The 20,052-nt window shown below is 40.6% G+C and overlaps 1 protein-coding gene across 2 annotated transcripts in view; it reads right to left on the reverse strand.

Annotated features, from left to right (window-relative positions):
* Positions 1-595: 595 nt before the first annotated feature.
* The window catches only part of LOC146718300 (transcription initiation factor TFIID subunit 4), a 110,110-nt gene continuing 90,653 nt past the window's right edge, over positions 596-20,052 (reverse strand). For both annotated transcript variants that reach the window (XM_085446220.1, XM_085446145.1), the window contains one exon: positions 596-1,754. In XM_085446220.1, the coding sequence (XP_085302346.1) occupies positions 1,581-1,754 (174 nt within the window). In that variant the 3' untranslated portion in view covers positions 596-1,580. The remainder of the gene's footprint in view (positions 1,755-20,052) is intronic.

A 20,052-nucleotide genomic window follows, 5' to 3' on the forward strand; every position in this document is an offset into this window, starting at 1 on the left:
AGTGGCAAATACTGTTTCTTTGCTATAATACAATGACAGCTTTCAGTTGTCAGGTAAAATAGATATCAAAAAAGTGCCGTCAAAATTTACAATGCACGACTTTTGCAAATGTCATCATATTTAAATAAATTTCAAAATGACAAGAAAAGCTGCATAGAGGCCAAAATGTTTAGTTAAATAGCGAAAACAAACAACAACAAAAACTCATAATGAATGCCATTACATAACACATTAAGGAATGGGGGGATGAAAGTAATTATGACGAAAATGCAAGACATGTAAAAAGGACTTTCTGGTCAAATAGTGTTCGTCAGTCAGTGATATTGCAGAAAAGACAACAACAGAAACAAATCAGAGCCGCTTGCTTCAGTTTACCATTAGTTTGTTGCTGTGACATTATATTTTGGATCAAAGGTCACACAAATATAAATGTTGTGCACTAAAACATCTCATGGATTAATTTGGCCATTCAATTAATTAAGTGAGGGTGTGGGTTGCTTTGAAATAGTTAAAAAGTGTTTTTGCCAAACATCAGTAATGTACAGAAAGAACTATGAACGTGGATGATAGAGGAATGTCTGTTTTCATTCTCCCATGCCACTGATGCACTCAGAATAACAGCAAAATTGACCTTCATAAACCATTACTGTGGGCATGATACCATAAGACAAATTACAAACAGCTAGTCATAAAACAATGTTCACATTATGTGTTTAAAAAATACTGACTCACTCAACAAGGGAAACCAGTCTGAAACTGGAGTCACATAGTGCCGTATGTGTTTTTTTGTTAAATGACCTTTCAAGAAGGCTCAAGAGGCGTCTCCTTTGTAACAACACTCTACAGAATATACCATCTAAATTTGACTCTTTCAAAGCACATGGTTGTACAAAACATCAGGTTTCATAATATTGACACATGGATTATTCCTTTTCTTACAAAGCTTACATGTGATAAAAATATACATGCTGTAAAATAATTCAAAAAGAACTATTTACACATATAGTAAGGAAATTGAATTTACTGCTGTTATTTGGAATCTGGATGTTTCAGAATCATGAGTTGGTCTAGAAATCTGTAAAGTCCCACTTATTAGGTTCAGCTAGACTACATTCATTGAACTGTGTTCAACAAATAACTCATGGATAATATTGTAGGCTGTATCAATATGCTATTATATTTTCTTAGCCAAGGAAATTTCTACTTTAAGGTGGTTCACTGAAGCTTCTGCCAAGAATGTCAAACAAACATGGAAGAAGGTCTTGGTCAAGTCCTATGACGTAAACACATCATTCCTCTGGCAAATCCAACTTCAGCAATAGGAAATGATGGGGCCCTTAAACTGAATGATCTAACTACACACTGTGAAGCTAAAGGAGAAGACACGGAACACCAGTTTTATTTTTATTTTTTTTTCTGTCTATATCTCTCTCACTTTCTTTCTTGTTATTAAAAGCTACATCAAACATCACACTACAATACATATGGAGACACAGAGCTGAAACATTAGACCTGATCTGAAGGCACGTGGCTGGGAAGGAGGAGGAGGTGGTTGAGGTGGGCGCTGAGTGGAGCAGAGGCTACTTGAGCAGGGCACGGTAAAGGAGGAGCGAGTGGGCGGTCTCTCTCTCCTGCTCCATGTAGAAAATTAAGTCCCTGAGGTTGACACGAGTGATGCGCTGCCGTGTATACTGGCGTGATGAGGTGGATGGGGCGGATGAGCTGGCTGGGGAGCCTGCCGTACTGCCGGAAACCTGGAGACAATGCAGAGGTCGAAAGGTGAAATGAAATAACTCATACGATATGTCGATGCTTTTCATCAAGTGCTATATTATCCATGTAAAAGCCAGGTTCTGCAGTTCTGCAGCAGTAAAACAGTAAAACCCTCATCCAATTTAAGTAAAAGCGCTTCAAGGTCATCTCCTTGTGCAGCCATACACTGTTCCCAGCACTCCTACTACATTTGGATTGCTGTCCTTTTGAACCCTTTTACTTTTGCATTTCAAACATGTATCGAGAGCTAACATCAACTTTTATACCATAATGGTTCAGCTTTCATATTGAGGTTGAGAGCTACATCTCGACAAGGCAAACTTGCTAGATTTTGTTTCTTGTGACTTCTTCCCCTAAAGTAAAACTCAAATTGAAAGGTCTCTTTTATGACACAGTGGATCCATGCTTTCTAAACGAATGCAACGTGCATCTTAGAATGTGAGCATTGTAGCAGGCTGACATTATGGCTTAGTCACACTACAGTAAAAACATAACGGTCCCCTTGTAACTAAGAAAAGTTGGTGGTCAATATTGATTTTTTTTGTGTGCATTTCATCACCAAAGAGTTTGGATGATCAACTGATTGCCCAGACATTACACATGCAAAACCTTCAAGCTCTGGGCAGCCACTTTGAATTGTGAGGCGACTGCATGGGTCGCCTGGGGGTAGGCAGCCTGTCTCTGAATTACTACAGTCCGACTCAGACTGCAATTACTTTCAGACAGATTGACAAAGATTTGCAAATAACTGACGTTTAATTTATAAATGCAAACAGATTGCAAATATTTTGCAGTAAATCTGGTTCCATCTGCACTGATAAGCACATCTCATCTGCAATGTGTCTCTTTGCAAAAAAGGGGACTCAACTCAACTGGTTGCCAGCTGGCTGTATTTTTGTTATATTTCTATATAACAAGAAGCTTGCCATGTGCCTATGCCATTCAGCAGATAAAGAGGTTTGCAATTTTGCATTAATTTATCACAGTTAATTGCCATATGGCCACACAGAGACCACGCAATTGCCCACTTGACCCCATTTAATCGCAAACTGATAGGTTGACGACAGATTTACTCAATCGTATTTTACTTTCTGGCAACTCATTTGTGACTTTGTAGGAATCATGCAGCTAAAAAGAGAAGAGAATACTTTTGTTTTTGAATGGCAAATTGTGATAAGTTAAATTGTGGTGTGTAATGATCGATTTTTGATCCCACATTGGTGTCTGTTTGTGTACTTTGGCTATGCAAAGAGAGGGATTGTGGGAATTCAACTAATGCGGCAGCTACATTGCATGTAATGTAGCTGTTGCCATTGGATGGTTGTTTTTTTTTTTTTTTCATTTAAAAGGTCAAAAGCATAACAGATGGCCAACTGGTTGAAAGGTTGGCTTGAACAGAATGGGACAGACAGTAAAGTCCACCACAAAGAAGACAAATTGCAAAAAAGACAGCAAAGATAGCATATAGCTCAAATATAGACAGTTTTCATTATTTTTGGTTTCACCTCACTGCAAACAAGCTTTTTGTATGGCTTTTTTTTTTTTTTACAGCTAAGCTAAACTCCCAACTTAACCTAGAGTAGCCCAGTTTACTGGTTGTTCTACGTATTTTTGACACTGTCCCTTGGTGACAGTGCAGCTACAGTTACAACATGTACATATGGGTCTGCAAAGCCCTGTATACCACCTCCTATCAGTGCACCACCATGCTGTGACCTCAACACAAACCCCAAACTCAGTATGACTTTTTTTATTGTTCCTTTTACTAAGAGTTTTTCCCTCACTTTCTTTTCTGTAAGTCTTTGGAACAGTTTCTATAGTAAAACACAAAACTGTTTAGAGTCAAGCAATATGTGGTTTCCATTCAGAAAATAAAGTAATCTTTGTTCAATGGCAAACACATTGACAGTATCAATAGTAAGGAATGTGGCCTCTAAGCAAGTATACACCTCCAATAAAGAAAAATAATCTGTCTTGAAGAGCTGGATGAGATCAAAAGACACACTAATAATGTCCAGATCTTCAGGTGCAGGCAAATGTTCAAAAAAAAATTCTTTAAACTTACAAAACAAAACATTGGCAACATGCACCAAAGGCCACATTTTTGCTCATGTATGTTTTATGGCTCTTTACATTGCCTGGACTATGAACAGATTTTTCCTCTAAATAAACAACTCTGCTGACATAGATCTTAGCTGACGTTCCAGTCTGAAATGGAGACCTTGTTGTTTGTATTTGATCCAGGAAAAAGGAGAACGATAAAAAAACAGGGAGTATATACAGAGGCTGATACAAATCAAGAGATGCATTTACATTTGGAAATGAGAAACACTGGGAAACAAATCCAGTGAGTGCCCACTTTTCACCCAGGCACAGAGAAATAAGACAGACATTTCAGTCAGGAACACCCTCTCATAATTACATTGATTGCACCACTCTGTAAACACAGAGTACAGACAGGCCTTAACTGCAAACATATGATGGGTATGAATTTACAAGAACAAAACCAAAGTCCCTCCAGTACCCACCCCCTCATATGCTTGTGTTTGTGTACAATGTATGATGATGCCTTGTCTCAAATTACCCTTAGAACACATTTTGTCCCTTTTTGGAAGCTGTATGATGATTGAGGCTAGCCAGGCCACTTCTCCTGCCAACTTACCTCAACCACATCTAGGGGCAAGTGGGTACAGCATGCTCCTCAGCACCCTGGGGCACACCAGACCCTCACTTTGGGGAGCAACCCCACTTTAATCAGGTCAATCATAGCTGACCACACGTGAAAGATGGGCCTGCCTACTGCCATGCCAATTACTGCCACTCACAAGTAAGGTTGATGACAGGGCCACAGATTTTACCAATCAAAGCCATCCATCCACCTAGATGGATGGGCAGCACTGGCCACAGGCAGGCAGTCAGTGCTGGGGTGGTGCAGTGGCTAAAGTGGGTGATGGTGGGGTGGAGGGAGGCAGAAAGCACAGACAGATCATGGTCAACAGGTAGTGCACTGCAGATCCCAGAATGCCTTATTCCCTTTGGGGACAAGGGCAGTCGTAAGTGATTGAAATAATACAGGCAGAAAGTCCAGCGCTTATAGAGGAATTCACTCAAAACAGCCTCTCCTCTCCCCTCTGTCTTTATATGCTGTCGTCATAAGGAATGCCAACAACCCAAACAGTGGTATGTTGTTGTCAGTATCTATGGAGACCAATGCCTCTCACCAGTACACACAGGAAATAATGTTGCAGAGGAGGGAGGAGAGGGATGGGCATGGTAAACACCACCGCTAAACAAAGCAGATGGTGGAGTGTCAGTTAGAAAGGGAAGTGAGACATCAATGACTATTCGCTCCTTGTCTAGCAATTACACTGTAATTGTGTTTGAAATTCAATAAAAAAAACAAAATGGTAGACTTTTGTAAGGTCATGGTGGATAAAAAGAAAACGTGAGCAGAGGAAAGAGTACGAGAGCAGAGTCACAAAGACAGACAGAGGAGTACAGCAAAAAGGAAAATCTCAAAATCAGCTTGGCCAAGAAAGATCCATGAGGCAAAAAACAGCATCTGTCATTTTATCTGTGATGGGCGCTCGGAGGCATTATGTCATATGACATATCCATCGTACAGAATGCGCAGGGATACTTCGATACATCTCTTCAGACATTTGACTTGTTTGGAGCGGGGGACAGACAGAAAAAACACAGAGAGTGCGGTGGATAGAACCTGAGGAGGGGAGAGCAGAGGCTTTAAAGCTCGTCTGTAATAAGGCCTCTTTTGCTGGCTCTGGTCTTCAGCGACAGTGTGTTGACATACATGACAATGCGCCAATGGTCCAGACACATTATGTTACACTATTTAATTCCCTGTGGTTTCCAGCACATATGCGAATGCACGAAAAAGCAGAAAAAGCACGTCTAAATGTGCTTTATCTATCTTGCAATTAGCATAACACACTAAATGGAAAATAATGAGAGAGGCACTGAAGCACAGGACAAGTCCTGCACATTCTTGGGTTGTGACCCTATAATAAGGCAAAAAATAGTTTCAGCAATTTCTTGTGAAGCTAAACTTCAGATTAGATTTATAAATAGAACATGAATGCATACTTTAAATGACTGAAGTAAGATTTACAGAAGTTATTCACAATAAATATGGCCTGATACCAGACAGAATTTTCAACTTGTTACACTCCATTTCCTTCGTAAGTTTGACAGTTCATCCCCTCTAACTGATTTATATGGGAGAGGAGATTTGATTTTCCCTAAACAATGACTAGAGACCACCTGAATCTAACATCGTTTTAAACCAAGAATGGTGCATAGCCACGTCAACACGCTGGTATCACTGTGATTTTAAGAGTGAACTGGAACATATTAAAACTGTTCCACATGTTCCTTCATTTATCTTTTATTTGTTTGTTTAGTAGAGAAACCCACTGTTTCATCTGAGCAGACAGTTTGGCAGAACACACAGATTTCAAGATAATGACAAAGGTAACAACAAATACAAGGCTTGTATTATTTAGTGTTATTATCTTCTTAAGTCCCAATGCAATTATAAAATTATGAGTGAGGACAGATTTCATGAAAATGACAAGGCTGGTGTGTTTGGACATTAATTTTTTTTCTACTTTTATATGATAATCAGAGATTCGTGGAAAAAAAGAATATTTTACCAGAAAGGACAAAGTCAGCAAATCACAATTTCAGATTATCAGATCATATATGGACTGCAAAACTCACTTTAACTTTGACAGAACTAAAATGAATTCATATTTTGCTAAACTTACTTTCAATTCATATTTCTATTTACACTCTCTGTCTTTCTTAATCTTGCCCTTATTTTTGACTTATTATCTCCAGTTGAACAGTAACAGTAATGGTGCTTGTATGTGTATGCAATTTACATTCAGTCCTTTACTGTTTAAGGGAAAGGGGGTAGGGTAGCGGTGGTGGTGGGTTTCTTGCTGATCTGTGTCTTTGAACCCTGAGTGGCACCTGTGCCTTGATGCCGAAGCCAATATTGGATTTGGCCCAGGTCACACCTTAGGGCGGTGGGTTAATGGCCCACTTTGCCAGGCACGCAGAGCTGCTCGGCCCTGCACAGTCCAACCTGCTGTCTCAGCACTCCACTCCTCACGGCAGAAGTTGCAGACAGAGGCTGGGTGGTGAGAGAGGGTGTACTGTATGTACCAGTGTGCGACAACACACTAACAATCACGCTGTATTAACTAAAACTGCAACATGGGGAGAAAACACCGCTTAGCTGTCATGCTAAAAGACAAATACTAGACTCTTGGTTAAGAAAAATAGAAGCTGTTCATAATACAACATTTATCTTTTACTTTGGTGGTGAGATAGCTCTTATGTCTAAGCCTCAGGCAATGAGGACATATATAGAACAACAATGATAGACTGCTGATAACATAGACAAATAAGCGAAGCAAAAGCTAAACCAAGTAGTGTTTTAAAGCTAAAAACTGGGCGGAAGTTAACGATAGCTGCTATTTAGTTATGAAAATTTTCTCTTTCATATTTCGGTCACTCTTAAGAGCACAAAGTCATGATTTAGTGCTCCAATTATATTTGCATTAGGTGTTTAGATCCTTTAAATTGGCTTGCAGGTCCTACTCCTGTTGGGCTTCCTCACATGATGAGTACCTGATGTGCTGACAAACTATCATGCATGCTGGTTGACTGAAGGCCTCGCAGATTTGCTGATTGACAAACTGAAGACCTGACTGTTGGGCTGACTGGCTCAGAGCTTGACTGACTCACTGACCGACCGACTCATTTACTGACTGAAGGGCTGACTAACTGACTGCCTGGTTGACTGACTATGTGCCAGGATGCAAAGCTTTCCCACATGTTTTCCTCCATGCTGCATTTCAGTTGGGGAACGCTGCCTCGTCCCTTCAGTGTTTACAGTGTGTAGCCCAGCCGTGGGAGTGCAGCCCCGCTTCATCTCCACACTCGGCCTGAAACGCCTCTTCTCCGGGCGCCATTAATCAGCAACAGAGACTTTCTCTCTCGCCTCTCCCTTTTCTCGCTCTTCTACGCCCACAGACATGCTGGATGAGGCCATTTTGAAAGAGTTAACAGATGTCGGCTGATTTGCCCCAGGCTTTCTGACATTGCCCGAGTGATGTATTTGATGTGGAGTTTATTCAGCTCTAATAAACGTATAAAGAATTAGAATAATAATTCACAGATGTACATACCCAGATTATATGCCGGAGCTCCCCTTTGAAGCAGACAAGGCAGCCAAGATTAACAGAACCAGGGGAAAGGATGAAAAGGGTTTTGGTTCAGTCCACCAATAATCACAGAGGTCAGAATGGACTAATACCACAGCTTTATGTTCATGCACTGACGCAGATGGCCTTTGTTCCTATCAGAGGTTTCTAAATAAGAGGCAGCCAGTGTCGCCATGCTTTCAAAAATGGAGGCGAGTGAAGCCCATTTGCTATATATTTCTTTTCTTGTCACAAACATGTTATTTTTAATTTGTCATTTTGTGAACAGTAAAAAGAAAAACTAAAAGAATAAAGGGTAAAACACAATGGGACAGGAGTGAGGTCTAGCATTCTGATCATGGCAAAAAGGATGAGGGAATTACTTTCAAAACAAACAACTTCCATTTGCTTCACAACTAAACAACAACAAATCTCAAAAATGGCCAGTTGCAGAGCATCTTAATACCCACATAAACCATAAAAACAGCTACACAGCTCCATGGCAATGCATAGCAACCGTGCAGAATTTCAGTCAAGGAGAAAGAAGGCAAAAAAACACCTTATTACTTCTAACTCCTGCAAGCCATTTTGGTCTCCAAAGGTTTTAGAGCGCCGCAGGCCATGTGTCTGCAGTGTTTCGGGAAATGACTTGCCTTCGCACGAACACTGCTATGTTCTGCAGCACTGCTGCCCCCAGCATCCCCGCTCAATTTCTGTTTAACCCTTTCCTGCCTTCCCTCACACTGACTCACTGCAACAGAGAGCTCACACCCAGCACAATACTGTCACATTGTTCAGCCTCCCACAACCAAAGCGAATCAGACCAGCTTTTTCACGAGCTAACACATTAACTCCACGTCTAATTTGGCTACTTAAGCATGTGATGGCTCTTGAATAACACGGTGCAGGAAAGGCATAAGGTTACACGAGGAAGAGAAAGACGAAGTAGAAAAAAAAGTGCTCCATTCCACTTGATCTACTACAATGTGCGACACAGTTTGCACACTTGAGTGTGTATCAACGGTGGATTAAATCTGCAAACTCGTTGACACAACACATAATTAAAACATCTTGCTCGAGGTCAGGAATTTTCTAATTAGTAGTGTACTGACAAAGCTGCAATTCCATCGCCCTGAGTCCACAGGTTACTGCTAAGATGAAAGCCGACCCCGGAGCACTATTCTGCAGGGCTGCTCATACAATTCCTCAGAAGACAGTCACAGGGTCACCAAGCTAAACAGTCTGCTGCACCCGGAACCTTACTTCCAAACAAAGAACTTCAAACTTTCCTGCCTGGAAACACAATCTTGCTTTTGTTTCCCCTCTCTCTTTCTTTTCAACCTGAGAGAAACAAAAGATTTTGTGAAGGCAACTAGAGGAAGAAACCATAACACCGTTTTTAATCTTTTTAATTAAAATGCTCTAAGCCTGGCTAGCTGAACAACTTGTTAAATAGTACAAAGGCTTTATTAGGTGGGGCTTTGTAGCTTAAGTTGGCAACCCCGCTTAGGATTTGGGGGTAATAACATTTGTTCACATATTGCCAATTATTATCTGCTAAATGACAGGAAAGCCATATTGTCCACAACCAGAGTAGTACACCAGCAGAACAGCTAACATAACAAGGATCCAGATGGTGCGTTTGTTGCTGTTGTGATTAATAAATCAGTTTTATTTGTCTGAAGATCATAATCCAACCAATAACCCACCAAGCAATGTGTTCAATGTCTTGCTTCTCTGGCACTTTCTATAGTGAGGCACAAGTGGCTACGAAACTGCTAACAGCCTCCCTGATAACCTGGACAATTAACACAGGCCAAGTATCTTTGGCTACATAAAGTATCAGAAGTAGAACTTTTTCAGCATTAAATATTCAAGGCGTTTCATATATAAAATGAACCCAATTAGAGTTAAAATAGGAGAAGTGTAATGAGTCTCTAGTCAGAATGCTTGTCTTCAGAACTACTCGCTAATGAGCCCTTGTTGGTTTTACACACTTTACTTTCAATGGTGTGGCACTGTCATTTCTGCTGGTTTTTAATTTTTAATTCAAGTTGAATGAGAGGGTGGTGACTGAGTTAATAATCAAGGCACCGGGGTGTTTTGCAGCCGATGGATAGCTGGGAGAAGTTGCCAAATGAGGCTTGTGGTCCACCCTTTGATGTCTTTGCGAAACGTTCCAAATAGGAATAACCAGTTAACAAAAGTCTATCGGTTCAGAATGGTATCAAACATAAATGACCATACTAAGAAGAACGCATCCTGCAAATGGCCTAATTAGGGAAAATGGTACACTAGCAAAATAGCATGGCACTGAATAACACAGAACCCATGCGCAATAACAGACACTGACTCAAGCACAGGATGAGACACGAAAAGCAGCACAACAGTTCCCGCTGCTCGGCAGACATGTGCTGTATCCTGAGCTGTCAGTCTTCACATAAATCCTCATATGAGCAGTGACACATTTCACTTACAAGAAAAGGAACACACCAAGGAGCCACAGTAGAGATGTAGGGTTTTAGAGAGCACATCTATGGCAGAGGTTCGCGCTATGAATCGGCCCTTGATCTTAAATTGACATTAATGGGGCCATTTTTGACATCACTTAGCCATCACAGGCTCGTTCCCGTGCTGCTGACACTGGTCCCCGTGCACCTGATGCAGCGCCTGCTAAGATGAGCAGCAGGAAAATGGCTGTCTGAAGAGCAGGTCTGATTAAAATCCACGCTCTTCAGGGGAAAGAGTGGAGTTTCATGTTTTATATAGATGGCCCAGAAAGATGAACCAAAACTTAAATAGAGTGTCTCTGTGAACATTCGTGACCCCCAGTGTCACTGTTTTTTATCCAAAAAGCTGAAGGGGAGAAGCTGCCAAAGTTTTCTAAGCTATTCTGAAACAAATCTCTTTACCAGTCTGGGGATTTATGGTGTTAAATCAACTTACAGTAAAGTTACAGTAAAATGCCCGACTTATATTGTACTTCTACTAGTTTTTTTGTTAAGCAAAAAAGTCTTTTGACTAACAATATGGTATGTGACACTTGTCGAAATTCAAATCGTATAGAGTAATATGCAATTAATTTAAAAAATCCAGATGTGTGGGAGGCAAACGGGGTAAAAATGGTTGGCAGCTTTGCAAAATTTCAACGCAGTTAAGGAGCTCCTCATTATGGTTCTGTTGGCACTTTTCTGGAGGCCTCATTCCTCCCATCAGATTGCTCTTCCACAGGCCCAGAAGGCTTACTTCCTACCTGCACAGCATTTTGGCAACCTGCTTTATTATACCACATACAACAGCATCCTTTCCCAAGCAGCTGTGTGTATATATGTGTGTATAGTGCTTATCTACATATTGACTTGGTATAAATCCACACTCTTGTCTGCCATAATAATTACACATCTTGTAAAAGAAAGTACTCAATTCTTCCTGCACCTGAGGCGGGCAGCTGCAGGAGCTACCCTTCGGCGCCCAGCAAACACACCTCCGGCGCTGCCTGGTATCCAAACAGCTTCAGCGTGCACCCAAAGCCATTGCCTTCCATGGTGTAATGGCGCCTTTCTATTAGATTCCAAGTGAAGAGAAAATGCCAACGCAAGCACTGGTAAATGTGTTTCTATGTACTGCAGGAACAAAGCAGTTAGGACCGGCTGAACAGGTAATAAAGACAGCAGGGGCCTGTTTTATAGTTGTCAATGAGTCAAGACCACACACGCATAACTGCACATACCTCGATACAAATGTATACGCAAACACACAACAAAGTCATCATGTGTAGTGACAGAGGTCAGCCCAGGAGGTATGTTTGCATTCTGTGGCTCTCTGGACCTTGTGGTATGTGTATATAAAATTTTTTTCCAAAGGCCAGACAAGCCTTTTAAAGCCAAACCACATCTCATTGCTCAGAAATGCCGTGACATGTAATCAAAATGCTGATGCGGACGATAGGGACCATAGCCAGCTATTCACAACTCCCCCAAAGTTCTATCAGTGGAGGCCGTTCATTAGTCCAACAAATACATAATTTATGCAATCTAAAATATACATGTGATCATGAATCAAAATGGGAATGAGAGGCACAGAAACACTGAAGCTTTCTGATGATGCCAATTCCTTTTTTTTTGGAAAAACGAGAAGTGGTCAAATGTTGCCAAACATGCCCAACCGCAGCATCTTTGTTCTTCTTAGAGGCTAAACCAAAGCCAGCCCTGGCAATATTAAAAGTAGCAGCAATCTATGGTCATTACAACTCTTTTCTTATTCAGACAAGATTGTTTTGTATTTGTCTATCGTCTGTGTCGTAGTCAAGTACATTATTAAACTCAGAATACGCCATTGAGCAGCAAATGTGGAATTTACAAGACGTGCATGTAAAACATATTAAGCCAACCTGGGAGACAGTAGGTTAGAGTGAATGACACTTGACACAAAAAAGAAAATGCAAAATCAACAGGAGCAACATATGCCGACATCAAAAACAGTGAAAGAGCCATAAGCCTTTATCCTTTCTTCATTCAGGGCTCATAACATCTATGTGCATGGTGATGTCTGAACTCTGCTGAGATTATTTGTCAAAAATGCCTGAATTTCACAGTTAATTGGCCTCCCTAATTAGCACAGGATGTCTAATTCCCATTGCAGTCAGTGTGCTAAATGGTAAAGCTTTAGCAAGCGGATGCCATTCCTTTTCATTTGAGCAGAGAGACTCCCTGTGCAAACCGAGCTACACTGTACATTACACACTCAATGATCGATTCTAAATCTTAATTAGGGAAACGACAAACAAGCAATGGGACTTAATGAACTGTGTACCTTGTCAAACAGCTGGCTGATTATATTTATTGAGATATATGTTAAATTTAATGATTTGGGCAATTAACTGTTAGACCCCCTCTGTAATCTCTGAGGGACATAAAGAGGCCAGGGAGTTGAGCACAAGGGCCAGAGACCTAATGGAAAGCAGCTGACAAATATTTGTCGTCCCCAGAGCGCTGAAATAGGCATCGGCGACTCAGAAGACCTTGTGCTTCAAAATGAAGATGTCATATACAGAGAGTCAACTCCCTTGTCTGCTTCAATCACTAGTGCTCCTGGTTAACACAGCTCTGATGGTGTAATAAGACATGTTTCAGACACTCCTAGCTTTGCTGGGACCTCAATTCATTTAATGATGTGAGATGTTCTGCACAAACAATACAGAAACATAACAAAAGACATCTGAAAGTGTGCACAGCCTTTATTATCAGTGTCGTTTTTTTCACGGCCATCCATTTCTAACTTTTTTTTCTAAATTGGTCAAATGGAAAGCAGTGAAAAGCGAGGAAAAAAAAATTCAGCTGAGCCGAAAAGTGCGACTTGGATTTAATATTTTATAATTGCCAAGGGACATTCTAAGATCAATGAATTTTTGCCCGGGACACACATCAGAAAGAGATGTACTTCAGTCTTTTTAGGGAACATTGGTCTATTTAATTCCAGTGTCTGATGCATGTGAAATATGCCTTCCATGGCCTCCTTCTTCTTCCCCAGGCACTGCTGCAGGCAGACATTACCACTTTTAATGGGCCGCCATGAGAAGAGGCAAGTCAGCCAATAACCCATCCTCACTAATGGATCGCTTTGTTTGTTCTCTTTTACCATTTTCAGAAGCTAATTTTAGATGTTCTGTTTTCCTGTTAAAATACAAAATAAAGGACACTGTATCACAACAACATTTTAACAAAAACAATGAAACAGATGAAGAACAGCAAGGGAGCTGTAACAGATATGATATTTATGCATGGACATTCTCTGCATGTAAATCATGTGGTTGTTCATCCAGATTATGAAGGGTAGGTATTGTGTAACTGAAAGCCATAACAGGGCCTGTCTCAGAGAGGGGGGTTACAGAAAAAGGTTTCAATGGGTTGCAGTAACAAAGTCAGACTTGACTTATGGTGGGTAGAAAACGGCAGTAGCTTTTAGGAGTGGTAATGATCAGCTGTTTGATCGGTTTAAGCCTGGGACTAAAATATCTGCTTGTCTGGATTTCAATTTTGCCTCAACCTTTAACTTTTTAAATATATCTGAAGCTTCAGTTTTAGTTACAGATGTACACATTTTTTGTAGACCAAGCGTGAATAATATGAATTTACACCTGCTGATACTGATTACTGATATACATAGTGATATACATACTATTATTAGTATGTATATCACTAAGTTAGTAGTTAGGGAATATAATTAACATCAATCCACCTCACAGTTAAGCTGATAAAAGGCACTGAGTCGACATGGCTGGTTAAAATATGCATCAAATATCTATGGTAAAGCTGACGCCCAAGATGTGTTAGGACATATTTTTGGTTTTGTTTTCAAAATTAGGACAAGTTCAGTTCTGCCTACCTGCTCAACCAGTGTGATGTTAATATAATACTGACAATAACCATGATAGGTGAAAATTAAAGACACTGACATTGGCATCATGTTAATAATAGAAAGTAGATAAAATCACATAAATTATAATTTAATTGTTACTGCTTTCTACAGAAACGTATAAATCCCCGAATAGCATTTTAAGTGTAAAACACACAATAAGGTTGGAAGAAATGGAAGAATTTCTGTTTAACTCCCTCATGAAGGTTTGTACAATGAAACTTGTTATGTTCATGTTATAAGAATAAAGGCATTTTAAATTATATTTTTAGAAATAGTGACTTGGAGTTCTTAAATATTACCTCGATTAAGAGCAATATATTTTTAATTTTTCTAAAAACATTAGAATAATGTGATATTTGTAGTAAAAATAACATCTATCATGATAGATTATACTAAACTTAACAATTTCTACCTTTTTAAGCAGTTTATACTAATATTTAAATTTCAAGGGTTCGTTTCCACATACATTCCCACATATATTATTAAATATACAAACAACTGTAAATGTATGTCTGTAGGTTACACAGAAACTATTTCTGGCAGAAAAATAGGAAAGTGCAAACTAGTATAGTTCAGCTATTACACAGTGAAGATTGTTCTAAATTATTTAGCACCGACCTATGAGTGGAGAGGAATTGCTTACAGGATGCATGATGTGCACCTCCATAAAGTCGTTGTTCTATGCTCTGATCAGGCATTTCTAGCATCCAATTGTAGTTTGCCATCTCCATACATACAGCTACTCTTCTTCCCGTCTTGGCATTCTTCTGCCCTCCTACCAGCATCTTTACTATATTTTTCTTCTTTTTTCCACGGGATCAAACCTAAACCTAGACCGCTGACAATGGAGTGCACATAAAATAACAGTGAATGACAACAAACCTAAATACATAGCAACATTAAAATGCACTCCTCCTTTGTAATGCTAGTGCTGTGCTGCAAAAGGCAATCAGGGTTAAATCTAACAGCATCGCAGGAGGTCCTATAAATAACGACAGTAAGTCACACAAAGGCACAGGAGTTTCTTAAGTGAGCCATAACAAAAAGAACTCTCTATGTATGCCTCTCCAGGGCTCCACCATGTAAGTTTCAGAGGCTCTATGTTGACAACTTTATTAGCAGCTCTTGCGTTCTCGAGTCATTCCATGCCATTCTCACATGTTAAGAATAAGAAACTTGAGGCTCGGAGTTTCCATCTCCTCCAGGATGGAGGAAATATAAGCAGCACAGAATGGCAAAGAGTGATTGAGGCATTTTCACTGCCTATCCCTATGAGTGGTGAAAGCGTAGGATGAGGAGTGTGGGTTTGCACAGTGCGGTATAGCACAGCATGGGGCCCACGATGTTAGGCTGTCCCCACGTCCCTGGCCAGCAGGCTAGCTAGAGAGCCAGCCATTACTGGTCCGCCTCCATAGCAGCGAGGCGGAGGGGGAAAAAAATGCAGCAAATTTCATTCTTCAGAAATTTAATTATATCAAGATTAACAAGGGAGGTAATTAATTTCTTTAAGATGGGTATCTTTTAAGTGCCTGGGGCTCAACTTTGTTGTCAAAACTGTATATTTAACCATTATTTCAGGGCAAAGTTTTAAAGGCAGAAATGAGGGGGATATCTACTTTGGCATGAATATGAATATATAGAAGCTTCTTATCTAAATAAGGAGACTACTGTGTTAAAACTACCATGTACATGTATAGATGTATGCTCTATTTAGGAATCACTAACAAAAAGACATTGGAACTTTATAATTATATTTTCAATGTAAAGTATATTGAGCTAAACCTTTTATTTTTTTAATCAACTGGTTGTAGTTGTAGGGAAAAGAAAAGAAGGTGATACACCCATATGAGTAAGATCTTATATGCCCCCTAAATACGTTCAATATGTTTAAATATGTAGAGGTGTAGAAACAAACAGGAAACAGGCTATTGAGAAATAAAAGTACACTAAAGTTTATTTTAATCCTGCCATCAACAGGATAAGCAACTGCACAAATATTCATAACTATTATCCTGTTGGTCTGCCATTAAATGCTGGACATGCATATAAAATGCCCAGAGGATTAATCCTAAGACTTTGATGATCTTGACTTTTCTTGAATTTCTAGTTAAACATTTTCATATATAACCATGGTGGGAAAAAGTAGGAACCCGAATTACAACTTTGTGATCCTGTGACCTTTCCTGCAGCACCTCCAGCAGTAAAAGGTTTTACAAAATTTCTCAGTATCTCAATATCTGCTGGATATGTACATGTACAAAACTGAGTACAAACATTAGTGGCCCCCAAAGAAGCAGTCCAGAGACTTGGTAACAACAATTTTCATGTGGTGTATATTAAACACGCATGGAAGGTGTATCAAAAAAAAAAAAATCATCCAATGTCAGAGTTTTTTTAATTCTACAGTTGTTCACCGGTAATGACTGAAACATGTACTATTAAAAGACGGGATTCGTGACTTTCAGGTGTTGCCGGTAGGTTGCATAACAACAGCAGTGCCTGAAGTGACTCCAGACATGCTCGCAAACGTATGTGACAAGTGTGACTATTGTATGGAGGTATGCCATCCCTTGCAAATCGGTCTATTGTTACCTAGAACTAAAATGCTGGACCTCTGACTATGATTTTAAGCATTTCAGGTCAACTGCATATCTATTGATTACATGAATTTCATGTTTTAATGTTTCACGTTAGCTCACAATGGAACTGAATGGGAGTGGAAAGAAAAGTATTTGATATAATTAAAGCAAAAACCAACAGTTTTGTCTTTCCATGATATAGCTGTATTTTAAATGCTTTAACCCACAGAACATAATGTTAAAATCCTAGTGGATACAACTGTGCTCCGCATTGTGTAGGGGAAAAGAAAGTTGGCTAAGTTCACCGTGTTAAAGCTCTCAAAACGGATGGCATCTGGCCAAAAAACCCCTGTAACCATTCGGAAGACTCAACTCTGTCTCCTTTGTGTCCTCACTAGTAGAAATACTGAATTGCCTTGAGACGTAAAGTCAAACTAACATTAAAATCTTCTTGACATTATGAAACCAATAGCAGCCTCTCCGTGCCCTCTTTAATCATATTTATGTAGTATGTAGAGAAGGGGAGCTCACACAGGAATCCTTATGCTTCACTGCATCCTCACAGAAGTCATGCTAAAGTCGTTGCATTCGTCTCAGATCCCACCCTTACTTGCATTAGAGGTGAAAAAAAAATCTTAGAAATGCAAGAGCTAATCAGGGGTTAATGTCAAGGCTCCCAGTGGATTTAACAACAGGCTCTGTTTGGTTAAGGGCAAAAACAGAGCTCCACAAGAAGGTTAAGTTAGCTGTCTTTTCCATTAAAACCGTCCACTTGGTGTATGACTCGGAGAGGAGCAAAAGGAAGGTACAAAACAGGAGGCAGCTGCTGTGACTACATTATATTTGCTCATTACTGCCCCTGCTCCTTCAACATTAGCAAGTAGCCACGACTTTCCAACCATATACTAACCCCAACAGATTCTGGACAGAGAAGGGAAAAAGATGGAAAGGAAAAAGCGATGAGGAGGAGGAGCAAGTGTTTTCCTTTATGCTGTGCCTTCTACAATCATTCGGTTGGCCTGTCTCCTTCTTAACCAAACAGCCTGGTTGGTCGTAGTCCTCTGAGTCCTTACACACCCCCTCCAGCTCCGGAAGCCTTGTACTCTCAGAGTTTCCTGTTTGTCTGGTTGAAGACCTGGACATTTTACTCCCAGGCGGCACATTGGGAGGGACATTGGAGGAGGAGGAGTAAGCAAAGGAGAAAAGCACAAGAGAGAAGGACAGAGGGGAGGTTGGCGGGCGAAGGCAAAGGGAGAGACACTGAACACTCCCGAGTTGGGATTGATTTACTTCATTAACCGAGATTACAAGTTTAACTTACAAACCAGAGGTCAAAATTTCTCATTAACAAGGGGACCGTGGAGAACCTCGGGGCTTGGAGACCACTCTTATTACTGACTACACATTTCAATCTGTCTTTGATGTTCCATGTCTGCCTTTCAACCCCCTCTTTCCCCCTCCTATTTTTTGGCAGCGAGGTTGATTTTAATTGTAGCTATAGAACAGAGCATAGTTTGCCTGTAAGCCAGCCTCCACATCTGTAGTGAGTGCAGCTTTAGTGATATTGGGTGCAGTCCATAGCTTGGGGCTAATTTTAATGGTCCCCCCCCTCCCTCCTTCATTGGAGACTCAGATTGTTTTCCACGTGATTCCTGTTAATTTAGCTGGAGGAAAGGGCATCAGTTTTCCTTGTGCTTTTCCCCCTCTCTCCCCATGCCTCTCACTCTATTGCCTCACTCCTTCTTTCTGATCTACAGCCTCAAAGAAAGAAGGTGAAATGAATTCAAATGGAAAAATAGACTGTGCTCACTATTAAATCGCTCGCCTACCTTTGTCCCTCGCATTGCGCCTGGTTGAGACAGATAGGAGAAAGCCAGTGTGGCTGTACAAACTGGGGCAATTTAGCTGCTATTGTCGCTTTTACGTCAACAAACAAAGCTCTTCCTTTGATGTGATAAATGGCCTAAGTGCCTGGATGATAACTCAGAGCTCATAAATGTGTCAAGGATGTTTCAAAGCTCTGAGCATGTTTAACACTGCAGGACATTGTGCACTGAGGCACAGTTTACATCGCAGAACCTTTAATGCTAACCTTAGATGTACAGAGGAGCCTCTGCCTATCATAAGCTAGCAAAACTGCAGCAACTCAGTTCAGACAGGATTCACCATATGAGATGAGAGGAGATCACAACATACAAAAATCAATGGGTGGAAATGAAACAGTAAAGTGTTCAAATCGTATTAAATGTGTTAAAGGACAGAGTACAGAGGGTGTCATGGAATAATCATTATAAACAGAGCTATTTTTGGCTTGTCTGTCTCTCATCCTTTATTCACTGAACTCAAGTCTGTAAAGGATGAGAGACAGACAAGCCAAAAATAGCTCTGTAAAAGCTGTAATATATCTATACCATCTTACCAGCTTTTACATACAATATACAAATGTTGGTGGCTGGAGAAAAGAACTGAATATGGAATAGAGTTGACTTTTGTGTAGGATGCAGTAGTAATGTGTAGAAGTAATGATCCTAAAAGTTAATTCCCTTTCATTCTATACTTGTTAAAGCATTCATGAGGCCAAAGGTCATTTCTCCATACAACTTCAAACACCCTTTGCTAGCACACGTCATCACAAACTCCTAAAACTGGTAGCTCACCCTTGACTTTTGTGTTGAACCTGTGTGTGCAGATAGCTGGGTAAGGGTTGTAGGATCGGAACAATTAAGCTGGAGGCAGAGTTGGAGTATGTGCGCCTGAGCACCCTCTGCCTGTGTGCTGACCCACCACTGGGGCCACAGCAGGCCCTCTTCCAGCAAGCCAGCCAGCAGCTGCAGCCATTGGTTCCTTGGAACTAATCCACCCCGAGGAGCCCTGTAAGACCCCCTTTGTTCCCTCCTGCAGACTAGATCAAGCTGGAGACAGACACTCCAGTCTTGACTGGCTATCAATTTCACAGCTTCTAGCGATCTACATCCAGGCACAGGCCCAACTGCGGCCAAGCCGCCATCACATTAAAGGTGATTGAAAGGGGGGATCGGGCTGCGGGGAAA

Source organism: Copadichromis virginalis, linkage group LG1 (assembly GCF_057382275.1).
Source record: "Copadichromis virginalis isolate Kocher_CV1m ecotype Utaka linkage group LG1, C_Virginalis_male_GT1.1, whole genome shotgun sequence".
NCBI classification, from domain to species: Eukaryota; Metazoa; Chordata; class Actinopteri; order Cichliformes; family Cichlidae; genus Copadichromis; species Copadichromis virginalis.